Here is a 21,286-nt window from a genome sequence, read left to right as displayed (position 1 = left end):
TATCTTATGACTGCAAGTCTTCTCCTAACATATGAGTTCTTCTCATAAACTCTTGAGTATACTCTTGCACATTTTGACCCTTTAATTGTCTGAAATTTTTCCAATTCATGATAGTTTTTTACATATGAGCTAAAGGGTAGAATTGTCTTTTTATACCAGTAATGAAATTAGACAAAGTAATAGAGATCTTACCATGTTTTTTAATCTCCTCTTGGGTCTTTGATTCCCACCAAATGAGTGTTGCACCCTCCATTCTCAATGAAGATAAATAAATTTTGATATCATCCTCTTCAAGGTTATGAATTCTACAATACACCTCTAACTGACGAATCCAGTTATCCATATTTTCTGCATTAACTTCACCATTATACATGGGCAACTCGAATTCAACATCAAGTTTTAGAAAAGGTGATTTACTAGTTCCTTTTGAAGAATGATGATGAGTACGAGTAAGGGTTGTATTAGTGGAAGAGTGTGAAGATTCTTCTGAAGACGAAGATGAAGAAGATGGTAGAGAGGGTAGAGGTTTGTATCCATTCCCATTACCTCCTTTTCCATTACCTCCTCTTGAAGAGCCTTCTCCTTTGGGAGTTTTGGAACTTTCTCCTTGCAACCTACTATTCCTCTCTTCATAGAGGACCTTCACCATCTCTTTCATATCAAAGAAATCCTTTCTGAAGATCTTATCATCCTCTTTCATGTTTGTAGGTTCTCCTTAATGAGACATGATCTCTGGAGTCTTAACTACAACTTCAGGATGTACTGGTGTAGAAGACTTCGGCAACCTTGCTCTTCTTCTAATTGAGCCAACTACAGGGATTTCAACTAGCTTTCCTTCACCTATTTTGAGTTTTAACCTTGTTAGCATGACATAAAACTAGCAAACAATACTCCTCCTTTGCACAAGAAAATCTAGTAAGAAAATACCAATGCTCTGATACCAACTTGATCTGAAATGAAGCATATTAGTAATGCTGTGCTAATTCCCCATTCATAATAAAACCCAAGATGATTATAATTTTCTTATCAAGTTCTTAAGGATTCACCATTTTCTACTTAATTAACTGATTCCCATGAGAGTTTCTTATGTAAATGTTATAAACAATTTAACATAAAACATATGCTGAACAGTAGAAAAAGAACAACAAAGAACTTCAAAATACAACACACAACACATATATTTGATGAGGATTTCACCCCTCTTGGGCTACGTCTCCTTGGTCCAGCTTCCAATTCTTGGACCTCTCTATTATGCTCAAAATTACAACAAAAATGTGCTTACAATGCTCAAATGCCTCTGAAACCTTTCTCCATGAGTTTAGAATAGCCAAAACTACTAGAATTGACTCTTTTTCCCCCTAATTTGGATAAGAACTGAAGAAGTTATGACTTATCCTAGTTCTCCCACAATTTGCTCAACAAATTCCCCTTTTTCTGCCACTAGCCATCAAATTCGGCCTAAAATCCACCAAATTTGCCACATTTTGACCACTGAAGCCATACTTCCCAGCGGGTTTGGAAATCAAAATCGGCAAGGACCAAAACCCATACACTGTGACATCGAAAGACTCGATGGGGATATAAACTGCAACATATTCAAATATCATGATCGGCAAGTCTATCAGAAATCACAATCGGAAATTACTGCCAGAACCATATCACAAACAACAACCATTTTCTTCACTTGTGATATGTGATAGATCGCATCGCAGCCTATCTTCGCCGAGGTCAATTCTGTAATACTTGTCCACCTCCTATTTGCAATATGCGATATCACAATCGCAAATCGGTGCTGCTGGTGGCTGATTCTTAACCTGCGTCCTCTGTTTTTCCTTGATATGAAATATGCAGGACCTAGTGGCAACCTACCACTTGGCACTTCCCCATTCACTGGGAATTTTTCCATGTCATCCAATCCTGCCACGTGTCCAAGTCAAACCTGAACTTTGACTTGCTCTAACTTCTGCATATGAGATCATATCTGAGTGTCATTTGCACCTTTGGAATTAGAATTACGAGCTCTTTGATATGAAACTAAGGTTAACAATATTCTGGCACTTTGATTTTTTTAACATAATTTTGAGCACCTGATCAATCCCATCACCAACTTGTCAAGAGTGTCCACCTCTGACCAATCACATAACTTCTGGGTTGGTGTGTCAACCAACACGTATCGGTTAACATCATCCTATTCAACCCCATAACTGTGCCACACAATCCTCTAACATAATATTTTGGGTTTGTACCTCCGGGCAACGCCATCACTTCCTCATCCAATTGCATTAAATGAAAAATTAGGTCATGCCAATGAAGACTATCCATGGCTATGGTTTGGAAAGGTGGAAGGTTTTTCCAAATTTTTGTTTTAAGTTTAAGGCTTCCCTCCTACACCACATCGATCTTGCCTTCAATCTCTGCCATGGATCGACTAAGGGATCCTGACCCTTCCTTAAGAAATGCATCAGACATGGATCTTTATGACCATCATAAGAGAAAGTCTTGACCTGAATAATTTTCCTAAGTTGGCTATTTCAACCATGGCTCTGTCTTAGAGGTCCTACAGACCTCTAGATCAACACTAGTACTCGGTTCTGACATCAATGGATTATTAAAGTGTCCTATGGTGCTATCCCTCCTGAGCTTGAGCCAATCCAACTCCAAGGTGTTCCTCACCCTTATGAATTCCCCGTTCTCTGACAAGGAATTCTAGGCATGCTGTCATAAGTGTTCCTACAACCCTTACCTACCACCCGCTACATGTAAACTCCTAAAAGGTCTCCAAATCACTTGCCACACACCAAAGGTTTCATGCTTCAAAGTAGGCCTGTAAGTAGCTCCATGGAAATATGCAAGTAATTTCGAGGCCAAGCTAGTTACACGTTGATGCAAGCATAATATATTCAGACTGCTTATAATGCAAGGTTGGTGAAGCCTTCTTACATTGGTTTTATCTATTCCTACATTTAAAGGAAGGATAACCCTTCCAACGTTGACTCAACACCTTTTGCACAAGTTCAAGGGCTTATAGCCTGATGAAGGAACATCCATGTATATGTATAGACCCTTCCAAGTGGGCGGTCTCTTATGTACTTGTTTTATGTTAATAAAAAGGATATGTGTGCCCAATGTTCCAATTTTTTATTCATATCCTTATGGATCCCTCCACTTCTTGTGGAGTTTCATGACATCTTTGTATTACTTACATATGCGCTATTAATTAGTATGAATAAGAATTTACCCTAATATAGTATTTTGGTTCAGGAAAATGACTCAAGTTAGTTTATTGTATACAACATTATAGATTCTACTGTAGATTATATGTTATGAAGTGTAGTAATGAGCATTTAACACAAAAAATTATTCCATTATAGATGAATACACTAGTTCAACTTGTTTATGAACACTATTCATTTTAGAGGTGTGACATATGTGTTTATGTATGCATTTATTTATCATAACTATAAATCTATCTCTGTATAGAGAGGCGTCCACATGCTGATCACGTTAACAACGTTGTTACGATCCAAAAATAATCCAACCCATTTCAACCAGAAATACATCATAAGTTCATTAATATTTAAGCAACACAAACAAATACTTATCTTTAAATTTACATGGAAACTGAGTCTGGGAAAAGGAATCTCCACCCAACCATAGATAGTTGTAGCCACACTTGCAGTTGTCACTCTTAAGCCAGATTCCATATTTTGAGTGGGGTGCTTGCTTAAGGGATTAGAACATTAGCTGTCAATGGAAACAGGGAATCTAGAGAGCCACTTCCTCAATCCCACCAGTTGATACTACCATATTCTCAGCATAGGAAGTACAGAGGTTCTTTCCTCACCCCAACTGCATGCACAATGATTCACACCCTTCTAGGGAGTCCAAGATCCACTATAATAGTAATGCAATAAACAAGGTATTTAATCAAGTCCTCTTTTGATGTTGTTGTAGGATTAACCTCTTCCCAAGTTTTCCAGGGATCCAGAACCTGTTATCTTAACCCACAACCTCCAGGGGACCCAAGATGTTACAAGGCTCCATATATTACATCCCAACCCACAACCTCGAGGGACTCAAGCTATTACAAGGATCTAGAGACTATATCAACCCACAACTCCTAGGGACCGAAGTTGTTACAGGGCTCCAAGGATCCTATCTCAACCCATAGCCTCCAAGGAACCCCAAACTATTACAGGGCTCCAGAGATTAGCATCTCAACTAACAACCTCCAAGGAAACTAAGAGAAAATCCCCTTCTCTTCTCTCTTGTTCTGCATTGCCTACTGATCGAACCAGATTTATTTGTTTTTCTATTGCTTGAATTGTGTCTCCTCTCTCCTTCAACATGAATTTGAATACCATGCCTTGCCTTCTTTTCCTATTGTGCATTTACTACTTCATCCTTGATATATTGCATTGCATAGCTCCCTTCTTAGTTTCTTATCCCTTTTCCTTGTGAAGGTTCCCAAGTGCATGGGCCTGTGTAACTTCATTGTAGTTCATTCAATTTTAATAAACAATTCATTAGTTCATACACCAGCTAGATTTTAATGGTTGTCTCAAACATATTAGATTTTATACATAAGAAAACCTTAACCTTTCAAGCAAGAAATCCTCCTCCCCGACTCTAGAATCTATGTCCCTTTGACTCAGTCCCTTTTTCTTAATTTCGCATATTTGTAAAAAATATTTATAATTCATTTTATGATAGAACCATGGGTGGGGTTGTCACATGATGTTGTAATAGTAGATGTTGTAACAACAAATTCCACAACAACTATCAATGATAAATTCCCTGAAAATGTTGTAACAACTGATGTTATAACACCCATTACCGTTCAAAATGATGAAATTGTTGTAAAATCCAATGCTATAACAACTACTACCATTGAAACTACTAAAAAGGTGACCATTACAATGGATGTTGGATGTTGTAACAATAGATGCCATAACAGTTTTCAATGTTAAATCTATTGAAAACATTGTAACAGTTAATGTTGTAATGCCCATTCAGATCCTTTCAACCTCTTAGTATCACCAATTTTCATCAATTTGAAGAATTCTTTCTTAAAACATGGTTTTGTAGATATTTTATCATTGTCTTTCAAAAGGAAAATTCATATATATATATATATATATATATATATATATATATATATATATATATAGATATAGATATAGATACACAAAAAGAAAAGGGAGATGTAGGGAATCTTTGAGCCAAGATTTTGTAAAATTTTGTGCTATATATACACTACATTTCCACACTCAATTGAAGGGATGGTCAATGTTTCCTTTCATTGTTCAGTAGCTATATGTAGTAAAGGTGTTGAAGTTGAAATGGTTATGGGGAATGAAACTATAGTCAACTCTAGGTGGAGCAGAAGGATCAATAAGAATGGTACAAGTGCAATTGCAACTAGTAGTGTTGACTCTCTAGTTTCAAGAAATGGTGAAAGGGAGATTTTGTTTTTCTATGTCACTTCCTAGAGAAATGGTTGTTTTTAAAGTTCACATTTAGAATAGCTAGGAGATAGAGGGACCGTTCCACCCTATTCTTAAGCTTAGAGGTCAAAACAAGTCAAAAACTTGTGGGATGATGAAAGAAATTGAATTTAGCCTAAGAATGAAGTTAAGGAAGGTGACTTAGAGGTGACCTAAGGCTGTCTTAAAGGGATGCTATAGGTCTGCACTAAAATTGTAAGTTGATTGTTCATTGCAACTTCTATAGGGTAAACACTTTCCATATAGATGATTGTTGCAAATTATTTGTGCTTGCCTAATAGTTTGAGAACATATTCAAGGTAGAGTTTGCCAAGGATAGTAATTAGGGGTCAAAGTCAAAATCAAGATAATCCATGGAATCTATGAATTGGCATCGGTCACTTCACATATTGGGCATGATGAACCTCTATTCACTGGTGAACCTATGGATTTTAGATGTTGCAACAATTTTCAACTAAATAAATCAAACTTCCTTATGAAATAACCTCTTATTGATGAATTATAATGTTGGAATCCATTTGGAATTAGGCTTGAAACCTAATGCAAACATAGTCGATTATGCCCTTTGTTGATCAAGAGCATTGATCACAACAAATTTTTCTTTTGGTCAATTGTATACAAGTTGAAGGTTGAGCATTGGTTACATGAATTACAACAATGCATCATGGGTAGGATCCTTTAACTTGCTTGGACTAACAAAGGATCCTTGAACTCGACTTGACAAGTTTTGGTTTTGTAAATGAATTGCATTGACAACTAATTAATGAATTGCATTGGAAACAATCATTGAGTTTTAGAGACATCATTGTTTTCTTTTATATTTATTTTCACAATGATCCATGTTGATGAGATAAATAGGCCATAGGCCTACTGTTTATGGATCATATGTTATCAAAGAAACTGAATTTGTAGCCTTGAAGGAGATGTATCACCTTGAGGAAAAAATTTAGGGGGTAGAAAGCCATTTCAACTTGCTTGTCAAAGGTTGAAATTGGGCAGCCAAAGAGGTGTTTCTGCCACCCAAAACTACACCAACGCTTAGGGGATCAAGAAAACAAATTGATAAGAACAAACATAGGTAACAACTACTACTATTGAAACTACTGAACTAATGACCATTACAATGGATCCTATAACAATAGATGTTGTAACAACGGATGTTATAACAACAAATTTTGTAACAATTGAGGGTGTAGAAAGCCATTTAATCTTTCTTGTAAAATCTAGAAAGTGGGCAGCCAAAGAGGTGTTTCTTCCACTCAACATTGCACCAGCATTTGGGGTGTTGTAACATTTTCTTGTTACATTGAAAATTTCAAATTTTGATTAAAATTTAAAAAAAAATGTTTTTATTACACTTTGTAATAGTTTGCGCACAAATATATAATGTCACAATATATTATTTTGTTTTATTTTAATAAATAAAATTTCAAATCACCATAAAATAAATATTGTGCATTTTCTATTGGCAACAATTGACGCTTTGGTGATCAACAACTCTTGTTCTATTGTGCGTCCCCCTTGCTTTGTTGACATTTAACAAATAGGTAGGGGGTGCACATTTTTTTTTCCCAAAACAAATTTTGCAACGTGGCAATGACATATTAATTACACCCCCCCCCCCCACTCATTATCACTTACTGCCTACCTCGTGTGAAAAAAACCATTCTCGGTTTTTCGTAATAAATATCACCAACCACCATTTTATTGATATTTTTCCACATAATTCCAAATAGTGTTTTTCATTTAATTCTGAATATGCCCCTTATCAGAATTTTCATTCCACTACATTCTCAATCCTATTCATAATTTAATCACTCCCACCTTTATCTATCCCCTCTCACCTTTCCTTCAATCGCCAGACACAGAGAATCAAAGTGTATAATTACAAAAATCCCTTAGCGACAACTCATAAATACAATGTGTGATGCATTTTACATGTAATTCTAGTCCTTGTTACAAGTTGATAGTTCAAAATGAGTTCAACTAAAGTAAAATATTCTCAGATTCAATCTGAAACCCTCCCAAAAATTGATGAATTACCCTTAGTTGATAGGGAAAGCATGATAGAAGATATAAACTCAGAGTTTGACCTATACGAATTGCAGAATCGGGCTTCCCAAAAGTTTCAAGTTAATAGCAATGAGTTTACCTATGGGAGTCCTTTTTACCTGAATTTATATTTCCTCAAACTCATCCTTTTCCGAAATTTTTAGCATGGTGTGCGGACATGTACTTACCCAGTGAGAAAACCATAATTTCTCAAAACGGTGAAACCCTATTTTCTATCACTTGTGAGTCCATTTTAAAATCCTTGTGCATATCTTTGCCCAACTCTTTGCACCCATTCTCTAGTGAAATTCTCTTAGAAATAGATCACAAGTTAAATTTTGAAAAAAAAGAGGCTATTTTTGAATTATTCATGCGAAAATGGAAATTTGGTATTCCCACTCACAATCTGCCTTAACCTTCATCAATGTTTCCATACTTTTCAAGACAAATCACACCCATTTTATGTTGTATTTTAGGGTATCAGAGTGATGAGAAAGTGGATGAAGTAGTTCTAGATTTTCTGTCAACCTTTTGTCTAGATAAGAAACAACAAATCTTATTCAATTTCAGCCAATTTTTATCTAAAGCCATTCATGACTAGTTTCTTGAATTTGGAGTCGAAATTTTTTTTAAATATCAATCAGTCCTGGTGTATTTGTTTTTTAATTATCAGTTAGAAAGATTCCCAATACAATTGCAAAAGAAAAATATTTAAGGGAATCAATGGTCTGTGATTCATTGGATGTCCTTGGTCAGAAGGAATTCTGAGGAATTTTCCTTCACTTATTTTTTGAACAAATCTCTTCACATATGCTACACTCTATTGATTAGTGATATTCCTCCCATAATTGCACTTGAAATCAAAAGGATTATATAGCTTATTGAACAAACAAGGCTTGGTGATTGTTATTTGTAACAACATTTTACATAAATTAGATTGCATTGGTGTGAAATTCCACTCTATCAGTTGCTATTTTTTTGCCTATGCATATTTTTGCACTTGAATTCATCTGAAAAATCATCAATGTAGATAAAGTGCATTTTTTAGCTAGAAGGAAACATACCTTGTTTAAATTAAAGTCATAGGTAGGGAAATTTATAGTGAATCAGAGGTCAACATACAAAGAGGTGGAACAATTATTGGCAAAAATGAAGTTTAAATTGGGGGTTACTTGGCCATATGACCCCATTGGGAGAATTTTATCCAAAAGAGTTCAATAGAAATCCCCAACTTATTTTCATGTGTCCAAGCTTGAGATAGAGAAGTTTTCTAATACGGGCGTCTCGGGGGAAAACACTTGTAGGAAGTGACATAAGAACAAATTGTGGAGCAGTCAGTAGGACATAAAATTTTGGTAACACCTTGAATGAAATAAAAGTAACTTAAGTGGACAGATCAAAACTTATCAAAGTTAGAAATGGAATAATTTAGAGTATACAAGAGAAAGAAGACAAACAAAATGGAGGGAGCAGTATCATAAACTGTCTCATTCAACATTTCTTCACCAACTACTATTGTTTCAGGTGAGCTTATTTTCAGAATGCAAGAATTAGATCCAAGGACAGAACAAAATTATCCTTCTTCTCATTCTAACCAAAACATATTTTCTGAGTTCTTGGAAATGAAGAAAAAGAATGAGGCTTTGAAGGCAGTAACTTATACTGAGTTTTGGAAGAAAACTTATGTTGGGCGTGTGTTATATTCTTTCCATGACTAGTCACACATGCGGGGGGGCACAACCCCCCCTGTTGGGGGTTTCAAGGAAGCGGTAGCCCCCCTATACGGGGTTTGGGGCAACATCTTGAGAAATTTATTTTGGACCCTATATTAAGTGGGAAAACCTACATATGGTTTTGTGCATGGGATTCACACATATTTTTGGGCATGAAGGTTTTCTGCCCGTAGTATTTTGTAGATCCAGTCAAGGGAACTATAGTTATGTTCTAATCTAGGGTTAATGGATTGGGGTTTATGAATGATTCAAAAAGTATATATATGTATTGTAACATTGAAAGGAACATAATGAAAAATCAATCTAGTATTTCTAGTTTTGAGATACAAGGGAAAATCTCTATGTATTTGTTTTATATTCTCGTCATTGTTTATTTTTTATTTTGTTAGTATTCATATGCTCGAGACACAAATCATGTTATTACCCAATTCCTTACTTTAACCCGTTAACTGTCAATCACTTAGCTTATCAGGATGTGTCTAGTTATATTTAACAGTGTTCAGTATTCAAATAAGTGCACGTGATAAAGAAAACAATATACTTAAATAGGAAATAGCACAAGGATTTATTCTTAAGTGAGGTGTGAGAGTGAGAGGAAGGATGGAAGGAGTGCGTGAAGGGAAGGGTTAGGGTTTCTACAGCAACCTGCGGTTTCGATGGGGCTTCAGCTTTCAACGGCGGTTCGTAGGGCATAGGATCGACAGCTACGCGGCGGTCACGGTCACGGTCCTGCTACCAGCTGTTGCATTCACTTTGGAACCCTCGCCTGTCCCTTTCGGTCTCCGACAGTTTTACAGTTATGGATGACTGGGAGCAGGAAGCGGTGGACTACTCGGCGGATCCCTCGCCGGAGAATATTATTTTCGGGATCCCTCATTTTTCTCACTCTCAGCCATCCCACTCCGCTTCCTCTTCTGTCCCGGCGCATCAACATTTTCCGGCTCCCACACCATCTTCTGCAGCAGTGATTCCTCCTGTCTCTCCGCCGTTCGAAGTTCCCCCGCTCTCACCCGGGTCTCTGCAATTTCTGGCCTCCAATACCCCCCCATCGCCCGCTTTCGACCCTTTGGCGTCCATCCCCGAGGTGTTCCACATTCCTCCGAGACCACCTCCGGTGTCTCATCCATCTGTCTCAGGCGTTCGACCATCCGGATGGTTTGAGACGCCCGCTGTCTCCTCTCCTCCCACTAACCCTAGCCCCCGGGAAGGTATCTCTAATCCGCTGGTGGATCACCCGTCGGCCCCCCGCACCGGCATAAAGAAGGTTAAGTGTGTCAGGTCGACGGCGAGGGATATATCGATCAAGTTCGACGAAGCAAAGCCTCTGGGAGACTATATGGACATCGCGAACACAGTGTTGGTAGGGCACGTCAGGGGCCGATCTTACTCTAAACAGAGGCTTGATATGTGGGTCAATGAGATCTGGGGAGGTGTACTTTTCGATCTTCCTGAAGTTCATGTCCTCCCCAGAGGATGGTTCTCATTAAAATTCTCCAAGGTCTGCCTAACAAATCTTGTTTTGGGGAGATACTGGCACATCGAAATGGCCCCGGTACTCCTCAAACGCTGGAATCCCCTCTTCGATCCAGAACGCGAGCAGCTCGGCGCCGGTCCAATCTGGGTAAGACTCCCTGGATTACCTATTCCTTTCTGGGACGAGGAAGTTTTTATCAGGGTTGGCAATGCCCTGGGGACATATTTGGATTATGACCGCACCTATGTGGAATCCGGGAATCGAACACTTGCTCGAGTCTTGGTTCATCTGGACACACGAGATGGGCTTGAAGAACAGATCACGCTGCAATGGGGAAGGTGCATTCGTGTACAATTGCTGGATTATGAAGGGGTTCCCTTCCGATGCAGGCGTTGTCATAAGGTGGGACACCTCGCGAAGGATTGCCCACTCAACAAGAAAGCTACAGACTCGGCGAAAGGTACTCCGGCATCTACCAGGACGGCTTCCCCCATAATTTCGCGACCTCCTTCTGCTGGAACAGCCCCCTCGGTCTCTGCCCCTGTGGACGATGATGGGCTCCGGAGATCCTCGCCACCCAAAACCAGGGCTCGTTCGGCGGCAGAAGCGGGTACGATTCCTATTACTCTTATCACTTCTTTGCATTCGTCTTTTGATGGTATTCATATCTCTGGTCCTACACACATTCCTATGATTCCTTGCACTTTATCATCCCCGCTTACTTGCACTGAATCTATCATTTCTTCATCTCATGTGGTTCACTCCCCTCCTCGCCCTTCTTCCCCTCCTCACCCATATTTCCTCCGATCTCGGAACACTCCAAAAGACTCGGCTGTTGGTCATTCGGGTTTGGGCATTGTCTTTCCTGAGGGGGCATCGATGAACTCCAGAGGGAGAAAATCCCATCTTTCTAAAGCCATCAAACAAGCTGGGGCAGAGGTGGTCTCTGGCCGGCAAGCGACCATTGACGGGGTTCTTAGAGCAGGACACACCCCGAGAGGTGTTCCCCCATGAAGTGTTTATCGTTTAACTGCAGAGGACTGGCTAGTTCCTCCAAAAAACTAGCCATGAAGAGGCTCATTGAATCTGAGCCTATAGACATTATTATGCTTCAGGAAACCCTCTGTTCAGCTGAACAAATTATTCGTATAATGCAAGCTATGGTCCCAGGATGGAGTTTTTATGCAAATGATGCCGTGGGACGATCTGGGGGGCTAGCCATTGGATTAAACCCTCGTTCCATCAATCCTATATCTACCTGGGGAGGAGCAGGGTTCATTGGTTTGGATTTTTTCTCGGCTGACCTCGGCATGGATCTCAGATTGGTTAACGTATATGCTCCTTGTTCCCAACGAGAATCATTCTGGAGGAACACCCTTCAGCTCCCCCTGCTGAATGAAGACAATGTCATTATTGGAGGAGACCTCAACTTCTCCCTGGGATTCAGGGAGTCTTGGGGCTCAGAGGCACAAATTGACTCTATCACTGACTATATGACCAATCTGCTGGAGCAATCTGAATTTGCGGATATTCCATTGCAGCGACTCCTACCTACCTGGCGAAACCGAAGAGTTGGGGATGCTGCACTTGCTCGTAGACTTGACAGATTCCTATTAAAGGGCCCTCTCCTGCAGCGCCTTCATCTCTATCGTCAATGGGTTGGTTCCGGGGGGATTTCGGATCACAATCCTATATACCTGGAGATCCAGGGTCCATTCAGGAAGCCCAAGGCGCCCTTTAAATTCAATTCCTCTTGGCTGAAGGATCAGGATTATATCCGGCTGATTAAGGACTTCTGGGTCTCGCATCCCATCAATGACACGGTTCCTCTTGCCAAAGGATTCTGCAGGAACTTGGCTGAAATCAAACATTTGACTATAAATTGGGCAAGGGAGAAAAGGGATCGGGAATCTGCACAACTCTCCCAGATTGAAGCGGATTTATGTTCTCTCACTGATGACAGAGGGCAGGGCTTCATATCAGCTGCTGAGAAATGTAAGCTTATAGACCTGGAGAATCAAAAAGCAAAGATCCTCAAAGAGAGAGAGGAATCTATTAGATTAAGGAGTCGTGCATTATGGATACAAGCTGGGGATGACAACACAAAGTTTTTCCATAATTTTGCAAAATGCAGAAAAGTATCTAATACTATTTGGAAGCTCCCTACACCGGATGGAGATATTGCAGACAATTTCAATAAGCTCGCTCAACTGGGTATCACCCATTTCAGGAACCTCTACAGGAGCACACGAGATGAAAATCTACTTGATATTATCAATGTGGCTAATCATTTCCCGAGATTCGTAGAGGAAGAAGATGTGGAGACTTTAACTGATCCGGTCACTGCTGAAGAACTGGAAGGAGTTCTGAAATGGTTCAAAAAAGACAAAAGCCCTGGGCCAGACGGATGGACCATTGAATTCTACACCGCCTTCTTCGATGTATTGGGTCAGGACCTACTTCAGGTGGTTGAAGAAAGCCGATCTACTGGATCAATCTACCATGCCATCAACTCCACTTTTATCGCTCTCATCCCCAAATCTGACTCCCCGGCATCCTTTGATGACTACAGGCCCATATCTTTATGTAACTGCCTCTATAAAATCATATCCAAGACCATTGCTAATCGTCTCAGGCCTATCCTCTCCCGTTCTATCGCCCCTCAGCAATTTGCTTTTCTCGAATCCAGACAGATCCATGAGGCCATTGGACTAGCTCAAGAAGCCCTCCATTCCATATGGTCGAAGAACTTAAAAGCCATCCTCTTAAAAATTGATCTGTCTAAAGCTTTTGACCGTGTCAGCTGGCTCTACCTCAAAATGATCCTCATTCATCTGGGGTTCCCTCATGCTTTCATAACCTGGATCATGGCCTGCATTACTTCTCCATCCTTCAGTATACTTATCAATGGCTCGGCCACAGACTTTTTTCACTCGGGCAGGGGTCTGAGGCAGGGGTGTCCTCTATCACCCCTCCTGTTCCTGCTGGTCATGGAAGGTCTCAGTCGACTTATGGAAGCTGCAAAGAGATCTGGAGATATTGGGGGACTTCGCATCTCTGACCTTTGTTATCTCACTCATCTACTCTTTGTAGATGATGTCCTCATTCTTCTAAATGGCAGTGTTCGAGACTCTCGATCTTTCTCAAGGATTCTCCATCTTTTTTCATCTGCCACTGGTATGATGCCAAATCAGACTAAATCTACCATCACCTGTGCCCGCACATCGGTACAGGAGACACAGATTGGCTTACAATCCTTTCCATATGCAGTTCACCCCCTGGATAGAGGATTCAAATATTTGGGATTTAATCTGAAACCTACCTGTCAAAGGATTGCTGACTGGGTCTGGCTGGCTGCCAAATTGGAAAAAAGACTCTCAGGATGGAGCTTCAGATATCTCTCCAGGGCTGGGAGACTGGTGCTTATCAAGTCTGTATTAGAAGCCACCCCGGTCTTCTGGATGGCCTTAGCATGGATCCCAAGGAACATCCTGGGGAGACTTCAACAAATTTGTAATCGATATCTCTGGAATGGGAATCAGGACAAAAGATTGTTTGCATGGATCGGATGGAAGAAGATCTCTATGCCTAAAAAGTGGGGGGGATGGGGGCTCAAGGAACTGCCTGAATTTGCAAAAGCACTGGCTGCCAAGATGGGATGGACACTGCTGACCAGACAAAATCTCTGGACACAGGTAGTTTATTTTAAATACATTTGGCCTCATAATATTTTGGACTGGGCCCGCTTCCCTACCTGGTCAACATCGGGATGCTCCTCGGTTTGGAAGGCCTTAATTCTATCCCTTCCTCTCATCCGGAACAATCTTGCTTGGCGCATAAATGATGGGTGGACGGGCAGAATTGGTTTGGATCCCTAGATTAACTGTGGGGGTAGGCACATTCTTAGTCCAGACCTTTTACTGCATTTACAGGCCCAGGATATTCGGCATTTTGCACAAATTGCAGACCAACAGCGCTCGGATATTTTTTCACAAGCCTGGAAATCTGCTCAGCAATTGAACCTCCCTATCCATTGGCACCAGGAATGGGATCGATACACGGAGGCCTTATCTGAATCTCATGTTCGAATTAAGCAAGGCCCGGATGAACTCATTTGGTGCTATGCCGACCATGGTATATATGCACCAAAATTGGGATACACTGCGCTCATATCTCATAGAATGCCTGAGGTGATACAGCCTTGGTGGCATGCTATTTGGAAGCTGAAGGCATCTCCCCGGTCTAAACTATTCTTCTGGTGCGCTCTTTATGGCAATGTGCCCACAGGTGAACACCTCACCCACAGAGCATTATGTGGCCCATCATGGTGTATTTTCTGCAAAAGTGCATCAGAGACTCAGGATCATATTTTCCTTCTATGCCCTGTAATCATAAACCTGTGGAATAACATATGCAACCAGCTGGGAATTGCAGTAATTTGGAGAGGAAATAATATCAGGAATGCATGGGATACTTGGTCGCTCAGCCACCCGGGAACCAAAGTACAAAACCTTCCACCTGTGGCTACTTGGTTTATATGGCTTGCCCGAAATCGGGCCATATTTGAGGATCGAATTATATCATGGGGCAGGGTAGAAGCCTCCATTGTTTCAGCATATCATGAGCTCCCGGACCCTCCTCCCCCTCGCCCGAGATCCATTCAACCTATGCCCGAATTTGACAGAACCATCCCGTGGGCATTTTTCGACGGAGCTGCAAATCAGGAAGGATGTGGCGGGGGGTTTGTTCTGCACCTTAATGATCACCACCGATTCCTTGTCAAAATAGGCTTAGGCAATGGAACAAACAACTTCGCTGAACTCTCTGCTGTACACAGCCTCCTCCATTTTGCATTAACACATCAGCATACCAGCATCAATATTTTTGGGGACTCTATGGTGGTTATAAACTGGATCAACAATATCACAAATTGTCATACACACACTCTCAGTAACTTGCTACATGATACACTCATTCTCAAAGCAGCTTTTAACCATTGCTCATGTTTGCATATTTACAGAGAGCATAACAGCGAGGCTGACAAATTATCCAAAGAGGCCTCGACACTTCCCCGAGGCGAGTGGATAACAGTGGAGCAGAATGGAGCAGAGGTGCATCAGTTCTATCACAGGCCATTCATAGAACAAAGAGATCAAAGGGACAACAGTCCCAGCAACGGATAGGCTATGGCGATTTTGTTTCTTTTTTGGATATCAGAAGTACATAGAACATGGAATATGTATATAAATAGAACTTTCTTATAGATATTAAGCACAGACAGATGAATGTACACAGAACAGTTTGATTGATGACTACAGAACAACACTATGAAAGTTGGTTTTTTGTTATGAACAATACAAGTAATGCCTCGGCATCTGCTATATGTAATTTTCAAAATTAATGAAAGTTACTGATTTTTCCAGTGGAAAAAAAGGAAATAGCACAAGAACAAATACACAAGATTTGGAATCAAACTTCTCTTTATTATTCTTCTTCCTTGGTTATAGACTTGACTCTGCCCTGCGCACTCAGCTGTAGGGGTTCGCGCACTCAGCTGCGGACTCTACTAGGCCTCTACACACTCAGCTACAGATCCTCTTCATACTACTACAATCCAAGACACTTAGACCTTTACTCTATGCTCGCTATATTCTAGACTCCATTTGTTTTCATCTGTCTCTTATTATCTTTACAACTTAGAGCCTTGCTCTATTTATACAATCCCATGGTCCAGGAACCATGGGTAGGTCGACAGTACATTACAAGACTTAGGGTGGACAACCCTATGACTCAACATACATTTCGTGCTCCGTGCCCATAATTCACGAGGTCTTACAACATTATTTGACCAAAACATGGGCTTTGAGCCCCAAAACATGCTGTGGGGGGGTTCCATGCCCAACAGGCCCCCAACATAAACATTGTGATGTGCCCTTGAGTCACTCTATCGGTGCAATGATCTTGGTACGGAGTCCCTCCAACTTGTCCTGAACGGCCTGAATTTCTGCATCGCACTGAGCTATTGCATCCATTCTTTTGAGACCTCTGTTTTTGAATTGTGTCCTTACATATGTACCAACATGTGCTGTGTATGTTTATAGTCCCGTGCCCTTGCCTGGATCCTCGAGTTGCGAAGACTGTGCTTTTGCCTGTTAGTCAGATAGCCGGCCCACCCGTGTAAGGCTTCAAGCAACTGTTGTTTACTTTTCCTGGGAAGGGTACTCCATTTAGTTTAACTAGCTAGACCGCACCTCTGTCTGTGACCTCCTGAAACACGTATGGTCCCAGCCAGTGCATTCTGAATTTTCCCAGAAAATTTTCAAACTTACTGTCATATAGTAGCACTAAGTTGTTTACCTTGAAGGTGTGCAACTTGATATGGCAATCATGACAGGATTTTTCACACTACTTTTGTACCTGCTGATGAAATCCAGCTAGAAACCGTTCCTCCTCTAGTTATTCCAATTGCATGAGCCTTTCCTCTAGAGCTTCGCAGTCTGTCATCCCTATGAGTGTTGCTATTTGTAGACTAGGTACGATGTATCCATCGCCATAACATCTTCCGTGCCATAAACTAACCGGAAAGGCATCTGTCCTCTCAATTTCTTGCACGTTGTCCTGTAAGCCCATAGTACACCAGGTATGCGCAGGTCCCAATCGTTTCACTGTACATTTCACACTTTGGTCAACGCAGTCTCCAGTATTTTGTTGAATTACTCTACTGTCCCATTAGCTTGTGGGTGGTATGGTGTACTTTTCTGATGATACACCTGGAACTCTTCTGTGAGCACGCTAATGGTTTCATTTAGGAAATTTGTTCCACAATCACTCATTAAGATTTTCAGACAGCCAAATCTGGTCAACACGTTTTCAAACAAAAACTTCACAGCTATAGCGAACGTGCAGTCTTTGACTAGCTACGCTTCCACCCATCGTGTCAAGTACTCTGCCGCGGTGATGATGTAGCACGCGCCCATCTTTCCTTGCGGTTTGATCGGTTCCACAAAGTCGATTACCCATTTTTCAAATGACTATAGTGTCATTTGTGGATTTAACGTAATTTCATCCCTCCACAATGGTTTTCCAGTCCTTTAACATATATCGCAAGCCTTACAGTGCGCTTTCAAATCTTGGTGCAGGGTTGGCCATCATAACCCCGCGCAAAGAATATTCTGTGTGGTCATGCATCCTGCATAGTGTCCTCTTGCAGCGTCCCCATGTGATTCTGCGAGGATCTGACCTCGTTCAAATTTAGGTACGTATCTTCGCAATATCTCATCATTTCCCATTTTGTATAGGTGCCTTGAGATGATAGGAACGTCCACCGCGTGCACCACCAATTCCCTTTTCTGTTGGACTGAGTATTCCTTCAGTGCAGTCCTTGTTGTTAGAAAATGGATTATATCTTCGACATGTCCGTCTGCGATGCGCACTGCAAAGAGATGTGCATCAGGTAGTCCCTCCTCCAAATTCGTGGGTTCCTCGCCCGTCTCAATTCGTGACAATTGATTTTGTCCTGTATTCAGGCGTCTTGGCTTGACTATGACCTCAAAATCATATTATTGGAACAGTAAGAGCCATCTGCATATGTGCCCCCCCTCCCCCCCCAACACAGTCTTATTGACTAGGTATTTCAACATGGAATGGTCGGTATACATCTTGAAATGTCCTCTAAGTAAATAGTGTTGGTACTTTTGGAGCATGTACACCATTGCTAACCCCTCATGCTCAGTGGTAGAATAGTTCCTTTCTGATTTGGACAATCTCCAACTTGCAAATGCAATCAGGTGATCCATGCCCTCCGTGCCCTCCTGTGTGAGTACTGCTCCCAGCGCAATACACGACGCATCAACATGTACATGAAATTCCACATTCCATTTTGGGAAGACCGGGATTGGACAGGCGGCCAGTTTCCCCTTCAGAACATCCAAACTCTTCATGCAATCATCATTCTAGTAATATGTAACATCATTTTTCAATATATTTTCCATCGGCGCTGTTATTTGGGAATAACTTTTCATGAACTTCCTATAGTATCTGGTGTGTCCCAAAGTAGTGTGCAGTTGTTTAACACTTCGTGGTGCTTCCATCTTTGCAAGGTCCACCATTAGTCCTTGTTTGCAAACCACATGCCCCAGCAGGTTTCCAAAGGGAACGAGGAATGTGCACTTCTTAAGGTGTAGCGCAATCTAGTGTCGACGACAAGTATCTAGCATCAAGCGTAAGCTTACTACATGGTGCTTAACTAATCCAAAGGCAGGCCAATAATCCAAATAGACCTCCAAGAACTTATGGATGTATTCTTTGAACACTGCCACAACGATGCACGAAAAGAAGGCTAGCGCGTTCTTCAGTCCAAATGACATAATGGTGTATTGAAAGCAGCCCCATTCTATTTCGAAGGTCATTTTGCTGCTGTCTTTTGGCGTGACCTTAATCTGACAGTACCCTGAGAACCCATCCGTGAATGAGTATGCTTCCTGACCACCAACATTCTCCAGTACTTCATCTGTGAACGATGTCAGGAATGGATCGTGTACACAGGTGTCGTTCAACTTCCTGAGGTCCACACATATTCTTATTTCACCCTTCTGCTTTTTCTCCTGTACAACCATAAGACTCACCTAGTCAGATTCTTCCACTAGCTCAATAATTCTGGCTGCGAGCATTTTTTCTAATTCTTCGTGGACCTTTTCTTTATATTTCAGATTCAAGTAGTAAGGCCACTACTTAACTGGCTTCGCGTCGGGTTTCAGGGTGATCTTCATCATTCCTAAGTTGCCAACGATCCCTTTTAAGTCCGTAATTTTGGTCGAGAACAAGTCTTAGTATTCGCAGAGTAACTCAACGACCTTATCCACTGTGGCATCATCCCAATAGTCCCCAAGCATTGCGTACTTCGGCTCCACCTCCGTTCCAATGTTTTCCTACTTTGTTTTTAGTAGCATGGTGATGTCGGGATCCTCAACTGATGGTCCCTGAATCTCACGACAACCTTACATTTCTGGAATGTTAATATTTCTTGGGTCCTCATCATCCTCCTCAACATTTACATTGTAACACTCTAGCATCCAGCTCAGCTGTGTTGCCTATTCTGGTTGAAGTACTTCCATTGGCTCCTAGGGTATTTTGAAGATAATTGCTTTTACTACCTGTAGCGCATCGTCAACGGTATCCCACCAACTATCTTCAAATGTGAAATTTAATAAAAATCCCTCACACAAGATATCCCATTCACTCATACCATGGCGTAGCTGCATCTCAATATACCAATTCATGGGTATGACATCCAGGGTATGATAGAATAAATGTACCCATTTAGGTTGTGGCTCTTCCTTGTAGACCTTGGTCCGTTTCGTGAGGTGTGTACGTGGATCATCCCATCCATCATACTTGTCTACTAGCCACATATGTGGTTTCCCAAATCGTAGGTACATCATCCTTCTGCATCTTTACCAGTCCTCAAAACTTCCCTGATGTGTACCCCACCACCTTGCAGGCATCACGCGCAGTGCCCATTTCAGAGCATCGAACCACTTCTATTCTGGTACTGTGCTTTCAAATTTGTTCAGGAATTCATCCACAGCTGTCAACCCATCATACATAGGCAGATCCCTTACCTCTATTGTCATGTAGCGTAGTGATATAACCATCATGTTTCAATTAAGCGTGGTTACCTCATGTAATCGGTTCTGCCATCGTTCTATTTCCTTGTCCGAATCCGAAGTGCAAGAGCTTTCGCGCTCCCACAAAATGCTACCATCTGCAGTCGGGTTCACCCAATCCTGTTCTCACATAGTTATCTTGTAGATAAAATAAAGATCGTCATCACTATCATTGTTGTGCACTAGTTCAGTGTATCGTGTTCATTCAACTGGATCTAGCAGTACTACCATGCGTAGTGAGTTTTTCTCAAAAATCATTTTGCACTTCTCCAGATTTATGACTCCATTCATATCGGTGGCCCAGTCTATTCCTAGTGACGCGGGATATGGATTGTTGTCATAAAAAATCTCTATCACTTCAAAATCTGCCAGCGTGCTCCTACCTTCAATATCCACTGTTACCCCTTGCAATATTCCCATGGGAAAGATCTTCTATTGGTTCGTCATTCGCAATTGAATAGGAGACCATTGTAGCGCGTGTCTGCCCATGCGTTCCCATGTTTATTTCGGTAGTACATTCGCGTCCAATCCCAGATCCAGGATTACTTGATCCATTTCATACTCGTCGATTTGTGTAGTCAACCTCATTTCCCTTCCTGTGCTAATGCATGCTTTCCAAGTTTCTGGACCACGCGCAGTTCTCCTGACCCCGCGCACCTAGTGATAAGTTCCTATAGTCCTTTTACTGTCTTGCTGTCGCAAAGTAGTTTCATGCATGTCTCCAGAAAGATAGTGAGCATTGAAGGATCCATCATTGGCTCTAGTTGATCCTTACAACCTGAAGTGGAGGCCTCCATGAAGCTCTTCTTAGCTTCCATGAATGTCTCCTTCACACATTCTAAATCAAATTTAGGT

General features: G+C 41.2%; 1 protein-coding gene across 1 annotated transcript; it reads left to right on the top strand.

Annotated features, from left to right (window-relative positions):
* Positions 1 to 11,833: 11,833 nt before the first annotated feature.
* LOC149167728 (uncharacterized) lies at positions 11,834 to 15,949 on the top strand. Its single transcript, XM_089430574.1, has 3 exons — positions 11,834 to 13,140; positions 13,663 to 14,461; positions 14,699 to 15,949. Exons 1-3 carry the CDS (start codon positions 11,834 to 11,836, stop codon positions 15,947 to 15,949), a joined length of 3,357 nt encoding a protein of 1,118 aa, XP_089286700.1.
* The last annotated feature ends 5,337 nt before the right edge of the window (positions 15,950 to 21,286 follow it).

The sequence above is a fragment of the Pinus tabuliformis genome, chromosome 5_1 (genome assembly GCF_031772625.1).
Source record: "Pinus tabuliformis cultivar Carrire ecotype Pingquan chromosome 5_1, CPIR1, whole genome shotgun sequence".
In the NCBI taxonomy this organism is placed as follows: Eukaryota; Viridiplantae; Streptophyta; class Pinopsida; order Pinales; family Pinaceae; genus Pinus; species Pinus tabuliformis.
Note: the sequence above shows the minus strand (reverse complement) of the source record. Positions and strands in the feature narration are given on the sequence as shown.

Coding starts and splice junctions, on each gene's coding strand:
- LOC149167728 (XM_089430574.1), top strand. CDS start 11,834: ATGAAGAGGCTCATTGAATCTGAGCCTATAGACATTATTATGCTTCAG. Junction 13,141..13,662: donor CTGGAAGGAGTTCTGAAATG/GTTCAAAAAAGA, acceptor TCCATCCTTCAG/TATACTTATCAATGGCTCGG. Junction 14,462..14,698: donor GACAAAATCTCTGGACACAG/GTAGTTTATTTT, acceptor CTGCATTTACAG/GCCCAGGATATTCGGCATTT.